The sequence below is a fragment of the Rana temporaria genome, chromosome 5 (genome assembly GCF_905171775.1).
Source record: "Rana temporaria chromosome 5, aRanTem1.1, whole genome shotgun sequence".
Lineage (NCBI taxonomy): Eukaryota > Metazoa > Chordata > Amphibia > Anura > Ranidae > Rana > Rana temporaria.
In genome coordinates, this window is record NC_053493.1 from 296,809,922 (window position 1) to 296,824,262 (window position 14,341).

Here is a 14,341-nt window from a genome sequence, read left to right on the forward strand (position 1 = left end):
ATATTTCGACGCAGGAATGACGGCCATACTTAACATTGACTAGGCAAGCTATTTGTTCGACTAACTTTACGCCGGAAAAAGCCATATGTAAATGACATAAAAAAAATGCGCCGGGCGCACGTACGTTTCTGAATCGGTGTATCTAGTCATTTGCATATTCTACGCCAAACTCAACGGAAGCGCCACCTAGCAGCCAGCGTAAATACTGCACCCTAAGATACGACGGCGTAGGAGACTTACGCCGCTCATATCTTAGCCTAATTTAAGCGTATCTTGTTTCCAGAATATGCTTAAATTTAGGACTGCGTAGATTCAGAAATACATTGGCGTATCTACTGATACGCCGGCGTAAAGCTATCTGAATCCAGCTAATACTGTACATCGAAGTACAAGGTATATTGAAGGTGAAACATAAAGATATATTCCAGCAAGCATACCTTATACATATCTTAGCTCAGTGAGCTACAATAAAATAATCAGCAAAAAAAGAGACAAAAGAAAGAGAAGTCAGTATATTCAGTTTTTTCCCTGTCGCTCTTTTGAGCTTGATATGAAGAGAGAGAGAGAGAAACTGGGATAAAATGACCATGTAGCCATCATATATATACCCATATGTTATGGAATTAGTTGGGGATAAGTGGGCAAAGCAAGGGGCCAGCGCAACAACCAAGGTTCTGCCTCATAAACTACAACACTTCACATGTGGCATAAGTTCAACATTTTCAACTTTTTTTCTGTTACTTCTCAATGGACAACGGCCTCACCATTTTACCAAAGTTCTCTACCAAAGGCAATAATAAGTAACATTTTGGGAATCGAAAATCCTTTTTTAGGCCTCCTTCTGACTGCAAATTTATGTGGCGGGTACATGTTATATTTTTTCTTAAATATATAACTTATTTTCCAAACTAAACTTGATGTGATTGTAGCCGTATTAGTGCAATTGTGACAGAGAAAATGGAGTACTGTTTGTGATACTTTTTTTATTTGCACTAACATACCATTTTTAAGGACAATTTTTCGGGGTGTTTCCCCTTCTTCAAGGTCCTTAAAGTACTGCTTGGACCTTGAAGGGGAAACACTTTGAAAGCTTGTCCTGAAAAATTGTATGTTAGTGCAAATAAAAAAAGTATCACGTGAGTACGGACAGTACTCAATTTTTTCAACTAAAGAAAATGGCAGAAGAAAATTAAGGTTTAAACAAATGGAACATAGATTCTTGATACATAATAATAACAAGATATGGATATTCCTACTACAGTAGAATATTCCCCTATTCTGCATTCCTGCCATTCTGGTTTACACCAGATTAAATGAAGGATAGTGTTTGCTGCTAATATTTTTAAAATAAATATCTCCTCTAACATGACCATCCAAGGCCTGATAGTTGTAAGCAATGACAGATGTGAACGCTTCATGCAGTAATTTGGACCATGAAAGGGCTCACTTGAACGTGACACATTTTTCCAACATGTGTGACTTCGAAGCTGATAAAAAAAATAATTAAATGTTTACCTTGGATCCAGATAGAAGCAGAGCTGCTGGAGAGAATATTGTAGCAGTTCCATTATCTTGCTCTTAGTAAGATAGAATCTACACAGGACAGCTCAGAAAACTAGAAACACATTATTAACCTCCTTGGCGTTATGATTATTTCAGAAAAACGATGCTGAAAGCGGTACCATTATTTGCAAGGAAATTTGGCGTTTTATACTGTAGGCCTGTAATTCTTAGGAATAGCTCACTTAATCTGACCAAACAAGAGTCTAGTAGGCATCCCGGGTATGAAATTTTTTTAAAAACAAAATTATAAATTATAATATAATAAATAATTATAAATAATTATAACAAATAATATAATTATAATAAAAATTATTCAATAATGTAATCAACTCAAAATCACTGAAATTTGCCCAGTTGCAGAATTGTCGCTGTCATTAATTTTATTTTTTTATGACGAATTTCCCCACAAATCACTATCGCACAATTCTGCAAGTGTATATAATTTATTGTCGCTGTTTTCTAGCTGCTCTAAAACCATTTTTGACATAAAGGGACACTTTTGGTTGCTATGCACAATCTACAGTTTGCAGGCAGAAAGAACAGTTTTTATTATATAAAAGAACATGTAGGGCACTGGGCAGACCACTAGGGACAAGGGGGAGTGTATTTTTTACATACAGTACTGTAATCTATAAGATTACAGTATACTGTATGTAAGGTGTTTGTTTACCTTTTTGAATTGGCGCCGTTCTCCGCCCCCGTGCGTCGTAACGTCGCAGGGAACGGAGATCGGCGGCACACAGAGGCACTGTGTGAATCGAGCGAGCACCCGCTCGCTCACACAACGCGGTGGCATCGCTGGATCCAGGGACAAGGTAAGTAAACACTGCCTGTGGATTCAGCGAGGCGAGCCCGAGTCTGACTCGGGGTTACCGATCGCAGCACAGAAATGTAACCCCGAGTCAGACTCGGGAATACCGCCAGAGGGGCTAAGAAAGTATTGAGTGCAAATTTGTTTATTTTCATCCAATGCATTATATACTACTTACAGAGTATATTTTTTTATCACAGAAATTATTCTTTGCCCCCAGTAGATTTTACAATCTATGGCCCTACCCTAACTATCTATGAACCACTGTAGACAAAAGCCAATTAACTAGAAGAATGTTATAGGTTAGAGAGAGAGAAAACTGGAAAAGCAGAAACCTATGGGAACACATGAGAATCTAGAGTGTTGATTTCTTGATCTCAGTGCTGCAAGGTCACAGTACAGGCATACCCCACTTTAAGTACACAATGGGGTTTATTTACTAAAGCTGGAAAGTGCGAAATCAGGCTCACTTCTGCATAGAAACCAATAAGCTTCTAACCCCAGCGTGTTCAATTAAGCTTTGGTAATAAAGCCTGGAAGCTCATAGTGTACTTAAAAGTGGGGCATGCCTGTACAGTGGTTCACACTTAATAAATAGCAAATATCAGGACTGTTCATCTGCCTATAGCAAACTGAATAGATTCCACAAGTCAAAAGTCTTTTTCAGTTTAAAGCATTGAAAGATCATCTTTGACTGTTCTATAAACTACTGCGTTTTAGCACATTGTTCTGACTTACAAAAGAAAACCACATCCTCCAAAGATAATTTTAACATACTGTATTTCACGTACATTTTTAGATGTGTAAATAGGAAACAGGAAATTCTAAACAGCCCCTTTGTAATGAAGGAACCTTAAAAACAGGTCCATTTGATATATCTGGCATTTATACCCCTCTTTTTAGCTTGGAGTTTATAGTAAAACCTTGTCTCATAATACAGCAATACATTTTAAATACGTGTATGGGTACGTGATAAACCTAAATAAATATTTAACAGATCATTGGATAAAAATTTGAGATCTTAACTTACATCTTCATGAATCAATTATTGTTGCATGTCAAACCTATATTTTATAATGAGATGACTTTATACTAACTAGTATACTATGTTTCACTTTGTGCCTGTTTTGAAGTTTTAGAGCACATGCGTGATGTTAAACATTGTGAACATGAATTTCCTGAATATGAGTTTTGCAAGTATGCATGCATTTCTTAACTTTGTATTGAAGTGTAAACCACAATGTGTTATGTTTGTACTTAACTAATGACAAATAAAATGAAGATTAAAACACAGTTGTTGGTACCACACTGTTTTATAAACTTTTCACGTTTTCCGTTACTCAAACGCCACAGCACAAATCTGCCAAATATGTTAATGTGTATGGAGGAGAGAGTGCATGGAGGAGAGACTAGACATCCTCAATATTGGCCTTATCTTGGGAAAAGCAACAATCAGCCAAATAATCCTAATCTAGCAATTCAGGGATCAGCAGGGGTATTGATACCCACAGACTGAAAATCTGGTATCTGATTATGCTCAAATTAGTGTACACGGATTTATCTTTTGCCCAGTGTGATGTAGATTTGAGCATCTCTCATGATGAACACACACTAAATTACCAAAAGTATTGGAACACCTGCCTTTACATGTACATGAACTTTAATGGCATCCCAGTCTTTGTAGAGTTCATTATTAAGTTGGTCCACCCTTTGCAGCTATAACAGCTTCAACTCTTCTAGGAAGGCTGTTCACAAGATTTAGGAGCGTATCAGGCCAGTCAAGTTCCTCCACCCAAAAACTCGCTCATCCGTGTCTTTATGGACCTTGCTTTGTGCACTGGTCCAAATCATTTGGTGGAGGGGGGATTATGGTGTGGGGTTGTTTTTTAGGGGTTGGGTTTTGGCCCCTTAATTCCAGTGAGGGGAAATCTTAAGGTGTCAGCATACCAAGACATTTTGGACAATTTCATGCTCCCAACTTTGTGGGAGTAGTTTGGGGATGGTCCTTTCCTGTTCCAACATGACTGCGCACCAGTCCATTAAGACAGGGATGAGTGAGTTTGGGGTGGAGGAACTTGACTGTCTGACACAGAGTCCTGACCTCAACCGGATAGAATATCTTTGGAATGAATACGAGCCGAGCCTTCTCGTCCACATCAGTGCCTGACCTCACAAATGCGCTTCTGGAAGAATGGTCAAACATTCCTATAGACACACTTCTAAATCTTGTGGACAGCCTTCCAAGAAGAGTTGAAGCTGTTAAAGCTGCAAAGGGTGGGCCAACGCAATATTTAACACTATGGACTAAGACTGGGATGACGTTCATGTTCGTGTAAAGGCAGGTGTCCCAATACTTTTGGTAATATAGTGTATACGTAATGCATCAGTAAGTTAATAAACAGTCGGTAGTAAATCTAGATCAATAAAAAAAGGGGGATTTAAAGGAATCAGACCAAGGGGAAAATCTATGCATAGCCCTCATTCTTGACTTGAATCTGCATCTAATTTCATTTTTAATGTAAAAAATTTACAATATAACCACAGGAGAAGGTTTTCATTTCAATGGCCTTATTCTTTAGTCCTCAAATATACCAAAGCAATTCTACTGTTAGTACTTAATTCAACACTTAATTCTAGTGTTAGCAATAATTCAATACAATCATCTGTGTTTAGCATTAAAAAAAAAATGGAAAAACAACATTATTTGAAATTAATGACATAAGAAGGAAATAATTCCAGCTGCTGTGAGCAGCAATGCGTTTGTTTTAGAATGGGGATGTATCAAATTGTATGGCACACTGAATGAAAGATCTTTCCGTGTATAGCTAGATGAAATGAATTACAATATACTGCGCTCTGACATACGATATGGGAAGTGGGAGGGGGTAAAGGTAAGTAGGGAAGTCATTCATGGGTCTCCTGGTCACAGTTTACCTGACTGGTACGCACTGTTTGCATGTTCTTCATTGAAATATCTGGTAAGTAAAAACACTGTTCATAGAAAGAGCAGCCAGACTTACACTGGTTATTCATTACACTGTTATAAGACGCTATAGAATACATTCATACTTTCATAATCATTCTAGTAACTAGAAAGCAGCTCCACCAATACATGTTAAAGTAACACATTTTACAAAAAAGTAAAGTCCTTTGGCCTTACCATATTGTTACCTTGCTGTACTGTCTTCTGAATCCGCAATATGCTATTACAGTATATAAACACCAAGTACCAGATTACAGCATTGTTTTTTTATGAAATTGGCACCCTATCAGACATCACACTTGCTTGCTGTTGTAACTTATACTGTATAACAAGTGACATTATGACAGATAATGAATGACTAGACATATCTTTGGATCAGGTAAGTGGTCAGTTATTTTCCACAGTATTAACCTCTGGTGCAATGAATTAAGCTGGTCATTTTTGATGCAGTCCACCTTGTTTGTGTGTACTGTACTTTGTATGGGTTAAAATACAGTTTTAATATGAGCCCAGAAATGAGAAAAAACTTTATTACAATCCCACAAATTCCAATGCAAAGAAGTACAATCGCCTATGATCACAATAGAACACAATGAGGGAGATTTACTAAAACTGGTGCACGGAATCTGGTGCAGCTGTGCATAGTAACCAAGAGCTTCTAGGTTTTATTGTCAAAGCTTAAAATGGAGGTCCACCTAAAAAAAGTAATAAAAAAAGCCAGCAGCTACAAATACTGCAGCTGCTGACTTTTAATAAATGGACACTTACCTGTCCAGGGTGCCCACGATGTCGGCAGCCGAAGCCGAGCAATCCCCAGGTGCTATCCTCAGTGAGGGAATCAGGAAGTGAAGTGTCGTGGCTTCACTGCCGGGTTCACTACTGCACATGCGCGAGTCATGTGGCCCGTCCTCACTGGTCCCGGCTGTCTCCTGGGACCAGTGTGTTTCCCAGAAGACAGCGGGGGGGGAAGGGGCGTGACTCTCGCGGGAGTCTATTCTCGGAAGTGGGTGCAAATACCTGTCTTATACAGGTATCTGTACCCCCCTCCCCCTGAAAGGTGTCAAATGTGACACCGGAGGGGGGAGGGTTCCGAAAAGCGGAGGTTCACTTTTTGTTTTGTGTGGACCTCCGCTTTAAGGTTGGCCATACACGTGTTGAATTATGAACTATTTTTTGTTCGAAAATCGCACCATTCATTTTTTTTTTTTTTTTCGTTCGAATTTCGTACCATTAGTGGGGCTTCAGCAGCTGCCAATTTTCTTGCGGTCATCGAATTTGAGTGATCGGACATGTTGGAAATTTTTTGAAACACAAACACATTTCTAATCAACGATGGGAGAACCACGTAAGAAATATATTAGAAAAAAAATACGCATTAGTTGTGACCTGGAAAGAAAAGAAGATTCCTGGCCACAAAATGTATTTTCCGTAAAAACATGAGGTGAAATTAAAAGCTTGGTTGGTCAAATTTCAAAATCCATGGTGGTCCCATCGGATTACAAAGCACACACAATTTTCGATTCTCAATTGACAAATCGTTCAGAATTCGACTCAGGCCTCATACACACGGCCGAGTTTCTCGGCAAAAACCAGCAAGAAGCTTGCTGGGTTTTTTTTTTTTTGCAGAGGAAACCGGTCGTGTGTACACTTTTCAACGAGGAAACTGCCTAGGATCTCGTCGGGCCAAAAAGAAAGCATGTCTTCTTTTTCCTCGACGGCAATGGGAAAATTTGGCTCGCCGAGATCCTCGGCGGCTTCACTCGCCCGTCGAGTTCCTCGGACGTGTGTACGAGGCTTCATGTGTTGTCTTCATAATTGAACAAGCTGAAGTTAAAAGCTGATTGGTTACTATGCACAGCTGCACCAGATTCTGCATGCACCTGTTTTAGTAAATCTACTCCAATATATTTATTGCAATTCCCCAATGGCTAGAGCAGGGGAGTTAAAATGTGGATTAGCTATGGTACAGGGGGCAATATTTAGAGAGCCCAATATAAATATCAGCTGTTAAATCTAAACTGGTCACAGGCTGACGTAATAAAACACACTGCTCTTCTCATGTAAACAGCATTGATAATGGACAAACAAGACCAATATGCATTGATTTATTATATATGATTTATTAATGTCTATTTTGAAGGCAGATCCCAGATCAGAGAGCAGTTCAAACAATGCTAGATTTGTATTGCTTTTCATAGTTTTTGTCAATTCCAAAATACTGTACACATTAGTAACAAAATCATCCAAAACTTTTGTTTATTTTTTTGTAACAAGGAGTAATTTTATATCCAAGTCTGGTGAATTTTTTGCTCTGTTTAATGATGTTATACTCAGTGGGGTTGATTTACTGAAGGCATATAGGCTGTTCACTTGGCAAGGTAAGTTGCTCCAGAACTTAGTGAATAAGGTGAAGCTCTGCTGGTGTCCATCATCCAATTACATGCAAGCAAATATGTTTTTTTATTTTCCTAGCATGTGATTGGGTATACTTTGCAAAGTTAAACTTCACCACATTCATAAAGCTCTGGGGAAAATTCTCTTGCACAGTGCCACTTCCCTTGCAAAGTGAACAGCCTAGTCACCTTTAGTAAAACAACCACAGTCAGTTAAGGGAGGTGAACAGAGTGAAAAATTTTATTTTTTCTACAATATAAAACAATGGCCCAGATTCAGGTAGAACCGCGCAATATTTGCGTGGGCAAAGGGCAACGATTTTTGCTCTGCGCCCACGCAAATATTTCGATTTGCCCGCGATTCACGGAGCAGTAGCTCCGTAAATTGCGCGGGCGCTATGCTAATTTGCCCTGCGTAAGGGCGCCTAATGTAAATGATCCCGCCGGGGGCGGGAATCATTTAAATTAGGCGCGCTCCCGTGCCGAGCGAACAGCGCATGCTCCGTCGGGAAACTTTCCCGACGTGCATTGCGGCAAATGACGTCGCAAGGACGTCATTTGCTTCTAAGTGAACGTGAATGGCTTCCAGCGCCATTCACGAATCACTTACGTAAACGACGTGAAATTCAAATTTCACGAGCGGGAAGGGTGGCTATACTTTAGCATTGGCTGCGCCTACTATGAGTAGGAGCAGCCTTATGCTAAAGTCGCCGTACGGAAACTCCGTACCTTGCGTGCGCAGGGCCCGCGCAACTTTTGTGAATCGGTGTTAGTATGCAATTTGCATACTATACACAGATCACAATGGCCGCGCCCCCTAGCGGCCAACGCAAGAATGCAGCCAAAGATATGAAGGCATAAGGAGGCTTATGTCTGTCATATCCTAGGCTGCAGTCCGCGTAGCGATGTTCCTGAATCAGGGGCATTCGCTACGCGGGAGCAAAACAGCTATTGCGCCACGCAACAGCTTCTTGAATCTGGGCCAATGGTTCCAGCTGCTAAAGCCTCGTACACACGACCGAGGAACTCGACGGGCGAAACACATCGTTTTCCTCGTCGAGTTCCTTGTTAGGCTGTCGAGGAACTCGACAAGGCAAGTTTCTCCATTCCCGTCAAGGAAAAAGAAGACATGCTCTCTTTTTGGCTCGACGAGATCCTCGACAGTTCCCTCGTCGAAAAATGTACACACGAACGGTTTCCTCGGCAAAAAAAAATCCCAGCAAGTTTCTTGCTGGTTTTTGCCGAGAAACTCGGTCGTGTGTACGAGGCCGAAGAGCTAATCTATTCCTGGATTCTGTAAATTTTACTCTCTGTTGAAATTAATTGCATAAGATCTATATACGACACTTATCTGAATAGTGCCATTCACCTTTATATTTAAAGAGAATGTTCTATATTCCCCAAAGTAAAAATTGTCTTTAGTAGAACATTTATCACAACACTGCGTATTTACATTTCAGAGAACAACTATATTGTAAAGCAGAATTACATTTCTTTCTTTTTATATTGAAAACTCTCTGAAATTGCAAGTTAAAAATAGGTCATGCATGCATACCTACAAAACTGTGCACCTAGTTTAGGCAAGAATTTTATTACATAGTTACATTGGTCTACCTTGGACAAATGTGAACATGGGTATCTTATACTTGACGATCCCTATGGAAGTCTTGAATCACTGTAGTAGTGGCTGCTACTAGCAGTCTTCCAGGTACAGTGCTGAGCACAGCTACCTTCTGCATAGTACTGCAGGGGGTCATTCATTTAGCACTGCTGCCATTCACAGAACATCTTGTAATGCAAGGCGTTCTCTAATTGGATGAGTTGGAAAAGCGGGGTGTAGTTCCTAGGGAGAATTTCCTGTGAAGAATAGATTAATTATCACTTGGATTGAACTCTTCATGATTACATATCTATAATACAAAATATGCTTTAGGGCAGCTAACAATGATTTGCAAGTTTTCATGCATGCACTAGTTTTAACTTGCAAGACAAAAAAAAAGCCTACTCTTTGCTCATGTACAATTAAAAAATTATAGATAATCATAAAATAGTAAAAAGCAATAGAATTCCTGTCATCTGCACCCTAGGGACAACTGTCAAAGGGGAACTTGCACCTATTTCAGAATAAAACATAGAAGTTGGTTAATATCAGTCAGCAAAATATGATTTGTAGATAGTTATGCTGATCAATCATGACTGTGATGGAAACCATTAAGAATCATTGCACCTTCACATTTGATCTTCGATACAGCTCTGCTTTCACAAATCTTGGTCCCTCACTTTGCAATATCACAGAGTGCATATGGAATTCCCTGACACTGCTTTTTTTTCACAATAATATATTTTACACTTGTTTATAATGGCGTGCATTATTTATGTAATACTGCATCTTCAGCAAATAAACCAGTACTGCTTGCCTAATGTTCATGTAAAAAACAGCACCCCCCTCTGCACCTTACGACATCACTGTTTTGGAGAGTGTCCGTGACTCTATGGTTATCGGATGGAAGCAGCCCAAGATTAGCGGTGGCGTGGACATTAAAGGCTACTATGTGAACTTCAGAGAGGTTGTGGATGGCGTTGCAGGAAAATGGCATGAAGCTAATATCAAGGCCATCAGTGAAAGAGCCTACAGGGTAAGAATAAAGAGTCAAAAACAATTCTAAGACTGTTGGGTTTATTTATTTAAAATTGGAGCGTGCAAACTCTGGCGCAGCCGTGCATGGTAGCCAATCAGCTTCTAACTTCAGCTTGTTCAACAAAGCTTTGATAAAGAAACCTGGAAGCTGATTGGTTTCTATGCAGAGCTGCACCAGATTTTGCACTCTCCAGATCTAGTAAATCAACCCCTGTGTGTTTATAGTCAATTGAACTCAGTAATTAAGCGGTAAAAAAAAAAATGTCCTACATATGCGTATGTTATACCTGTTTTTGTAAGAGATCTCTGATAAACATACTTGTATAAACATACTTGTTTGAGATGACAACCCATTGTTCAAGTTTACTTGAACAATGGGTTAGTACTAAATAAAGATAGTACTAAATAAAGTAAATAAAGCAATACAAATTATTAAAAAAATCTTCTTCCACATAGGAACCAACATTTCAATGTTGTAACGTAATTACTGGAAATGTAATTATGCAAAATGATACAAAAGGGAGGATTTGCAGAAAATAATGCAATTAATGCAGTTGGGGGGAGGGGGTCCGGGTTGCAGCATAACAATAACTTAATAATTAAAAAACATAGACAGATACACAAATGTATATATAACTGCTGGTGGCATTGCAACTGCATACGAACAACAAAAAAATTATAAAGGGAGATTAAAGGGAGGTAATTAAAACTACGGTAATTAGGGTAAATTTCTGTAAAATTTGCAAAGCCTTATTCACTAATCTAAATATTGCAGTCCATACAATGGGATTCTAGACACAAGGTTCAGTCCATTACATTGGACATTAAAAAATAAATAAATATTTTCTTCACAAATGTAAATTATTAAACTTTATTTTAGTAAGGTAAAAAGATTTTTAACCAAATAAGCTAAAGCATTTTTACTATTCTTTTGTTTTATGTTTTACAGATTTTGGATTTGAAAGAAAACAAACTGTACCAATATCAGGTTGCTGCTTGTAATTTGGCTGGAGTTGGAACACCATCACAGCCAAGTAAATCATTCAAATGTGAAGAGTGGACCATTGCTGTGCCAGGTAATTCGTTTACATTTAACATTTGATATAAACTAGGCTAAAACTGTATTTTATATGAAATTATATAAATAGATATTCTGGATTAGAAAATGGATTCTGTTCCACACACTGGGGTAGATTCAAGAAGCAATTGCGCCTGTGTAACCATAGGTTAAACAGCGCAATTGCTTACTTGCCCCGGCGTAACGAGTGCTCCTGATTCAGGAACCTCGTTACGCCGACTGCAGCCTAAGATCTGCGCGGCATGAGGCTCTTATGCCCGCATATCTTAGGCTGCATTCTTGCAGTGGCCGCTAGGTGGCATTCCCGTTGTGCTCAGTGTATAGTATGCAAATTGCATACTAACACCGATTCACAACGTTGCGCGAGCCCTGCGTACGCAATTTACGTCGTTTACGTACGGCGGTTTTCGCGCAAGGCTGCCCCTGCTATTAGCAGGGGCAGCCCATGTTACGTATACCCGTCTTTCCTGCGAAATTTGAATTTTACGTACTTTGCGTAAGTGAATCGTGAATGGCGCTGGACGCCATTCACGTTCACTTTGAAGCAAATGACGTCCTTGCGATGTCATTTGCCGCAATGCACGTCGGGAAAGTTTCCCGACGGAGCATGCGCTCTACGATCGGCGCGGTAACGCGCCTAATTTAAATGATTCCCGCCCCCTACGGGATCATTTAAATTGCGTGCTCTTGCGCCGGGCATTTTGCCGGCACGCCCGCGCAATTTACGGAGCTTCTGCTCCGTGAATCAAGGGCAGCGGAGCAAATTTGCGGGGACGCAGGGCAAAAACGTTGCCCTGCGCCTCCGTAAATTATGCGCAATTCTACCTGAATCCGGGCCCCTGACTGCATTCACTACTTAGATTATGGAAATGTTATGTCTTTCTTCTGACAGCCTTGATAACAAGGGAGTGTGCAGAGGTCAGTCTGATGGATCATGCTACTATAAAAATAGCCATTGCTCTATTTTCTTTCTTAATTTGTGGGTTGGGTAAATGCTGGGGTTAGGGAAAGTATAGGCTGAGATGAGTTTTGGATTTTGAGTTAGAACTTGAATTGGGTCAAGGGGTTTGTCTAGAGATAGGATTAGGGTTAGCTTTACCATAGGGTCAGAGGTGGAACTAAGTTTACACTTAGGCCGCGTACACACGGTCGTTCCAAACCGATGAGAATGGACCGAGGTTCAGTTTCATCGGTCCAAAACGATCGTGTGTATAGCCCATCGGTCTGTTGTCCTTCGGTCCAAAATTTTAAAACATGCTTCAAAATCGAACCGATGGCCCGCTGCCCGATCGGTCCAAACCAATGGTTAGTACAGAAAGCATCAGTTCAAAACCCGCGCATGCTCAGAATCAAGTCGACGCATGCTTGGAAGCATTGAACTTCGTTTTATTCAGCACGTCGTGTGTTTGACGTCACTGCGTTCTGACCCGATCGGTTTTTGGATGATGGTGTGTACGCACATGAGACCATCAGGCCACTTCAGCGGTGAACCGATGGAAATGTCCTGTCGGACCATTCTCATCGGTTTGGAACGTTAGAGTTAGTGGCCATATATGGTCCAATTTATATTTTTATCTACTGTACTTATTTTGTACTGGTACCAAATACTATATTCTCTTGGACTATTAATGAGAGTTACTGAGGCTATAGTTCATGAAGTGTGCTTGATTTAAGCATTGCTTATGATGATTGAGAAAGGATCAGGCCTTTTATGATTTGGAGGTTATAATGCTTATTACACAGATTTGTTTTACCTTGTTAGAGATTTCGCCTTTTTAGGAACAGTATTTCACTGTATGTGCATTGCTAACCTTGTTGACTGATTTAGAGAGAAGATTGTGGCACAGAAAAAATAACCATTTGGTCATAAGCTATAGCGGTCCTTCTGCTTTTCATGTCCCACTATTGGTGATTTGTGGCTGCCAAAAATAGTAATGGACAAATATTGTGACATACAAGTCAGGAGGGGTGGGCCAGAAACGATGACCACATGTTCCTACTAATCAATGTGAGAAGTCGTTTCATAGCTTATTTCTGGCCATGGGGTTACTTTAAGAATAAACAGAAGACTCATTGGCCCAGATTCTCAAAGGGCTTACAACGGCGCAACGCAATGTACGCCGTCGTAAGTCCTAATCTGGGCCGTCGTATCTATGCGACTGATTCTTAGAATCAGTTACGCATAGATAACCATTAGATCCGACAGGCGTAAGGCTGTCGGATCTTAAATGCAATTATTTGTTTTGCCGCTAGGTGTCGCCTCCGTCGTTTTCTCCGTCGAGTATGCAAATTGGCAAAATACGCAAATTCCCGAACGTACGCGCGGTCGACGCAGTGAAGTTACGACGTTTACGTTAGATTTGCAATGCGTAAAGTTGCCCCTTTGCTATATGAGGGGCAACCAATGTTAAGTATGGCCGTCGTTCCCGCGTCAACATTTTAAAATTTACGTTATTTGCGTAAGTCGTCCGTGAATGGAGCAGGACGCCATTTACGTTCACGTAGAAACCAATGACGTCCTTTGCGACGTCATTTAGCGCAATGCACGTAGGGAAATTTTAGGGACGGCGCATGCGCATTACGTTCGGCGCCTAATTTAAATGCTATACGCCCCCTACCCGCCTAATTTTAATTAGGCGGTCTTGCGCCGGGTGATTTACGCTACGCCACCGCAACTTTACAGGCAAGTTCTTTGTGAATAAAGCACTTGCCTGTAAAACTTGCGGCGGCGTAAGGTAAACCAGATACGTTACGCCCGCACAGTTTTACGCCCAGATACGAGAATCTGGGTCTAAGTTCATTATTTTTTGCCATTTATTTGGGAAAATTATGACCACGTGAAATCTAAATGTTTCACATTAAAAAATGTTGGTGC

At 40.2% G+C, this 14,341-nt stretch overlaps 1 protein-coding gene across 3 annotated transcripts in view; it reads left to right on the plus strand.

The window, feature by feature from the left end:
• Window positions 1–14,341, plus strand: part of MYOM1 (myomesin 1) — a 143,927-nt gene that overhangs the window by 98,748 nt on the left and 30,838 nt on the right. For all 3 annotated transcript variants that reach the window (XM_040354024.1, XM_040354026.1, XM_040354025.1), the window contains 2 exons: window positions 10,190–10,386; window positions 11,338–11,464. In XM_040354024.1, coding sequence (XP_040209958.1) covers window positions 10,190–10,386; window positions 11,338–11,464 — 324 coding nt within the window. The remainder of the gene's footprint in view (window positions 1–10,189; window positions 10,387–11,337; window positions 11,465–14,341) is intronic.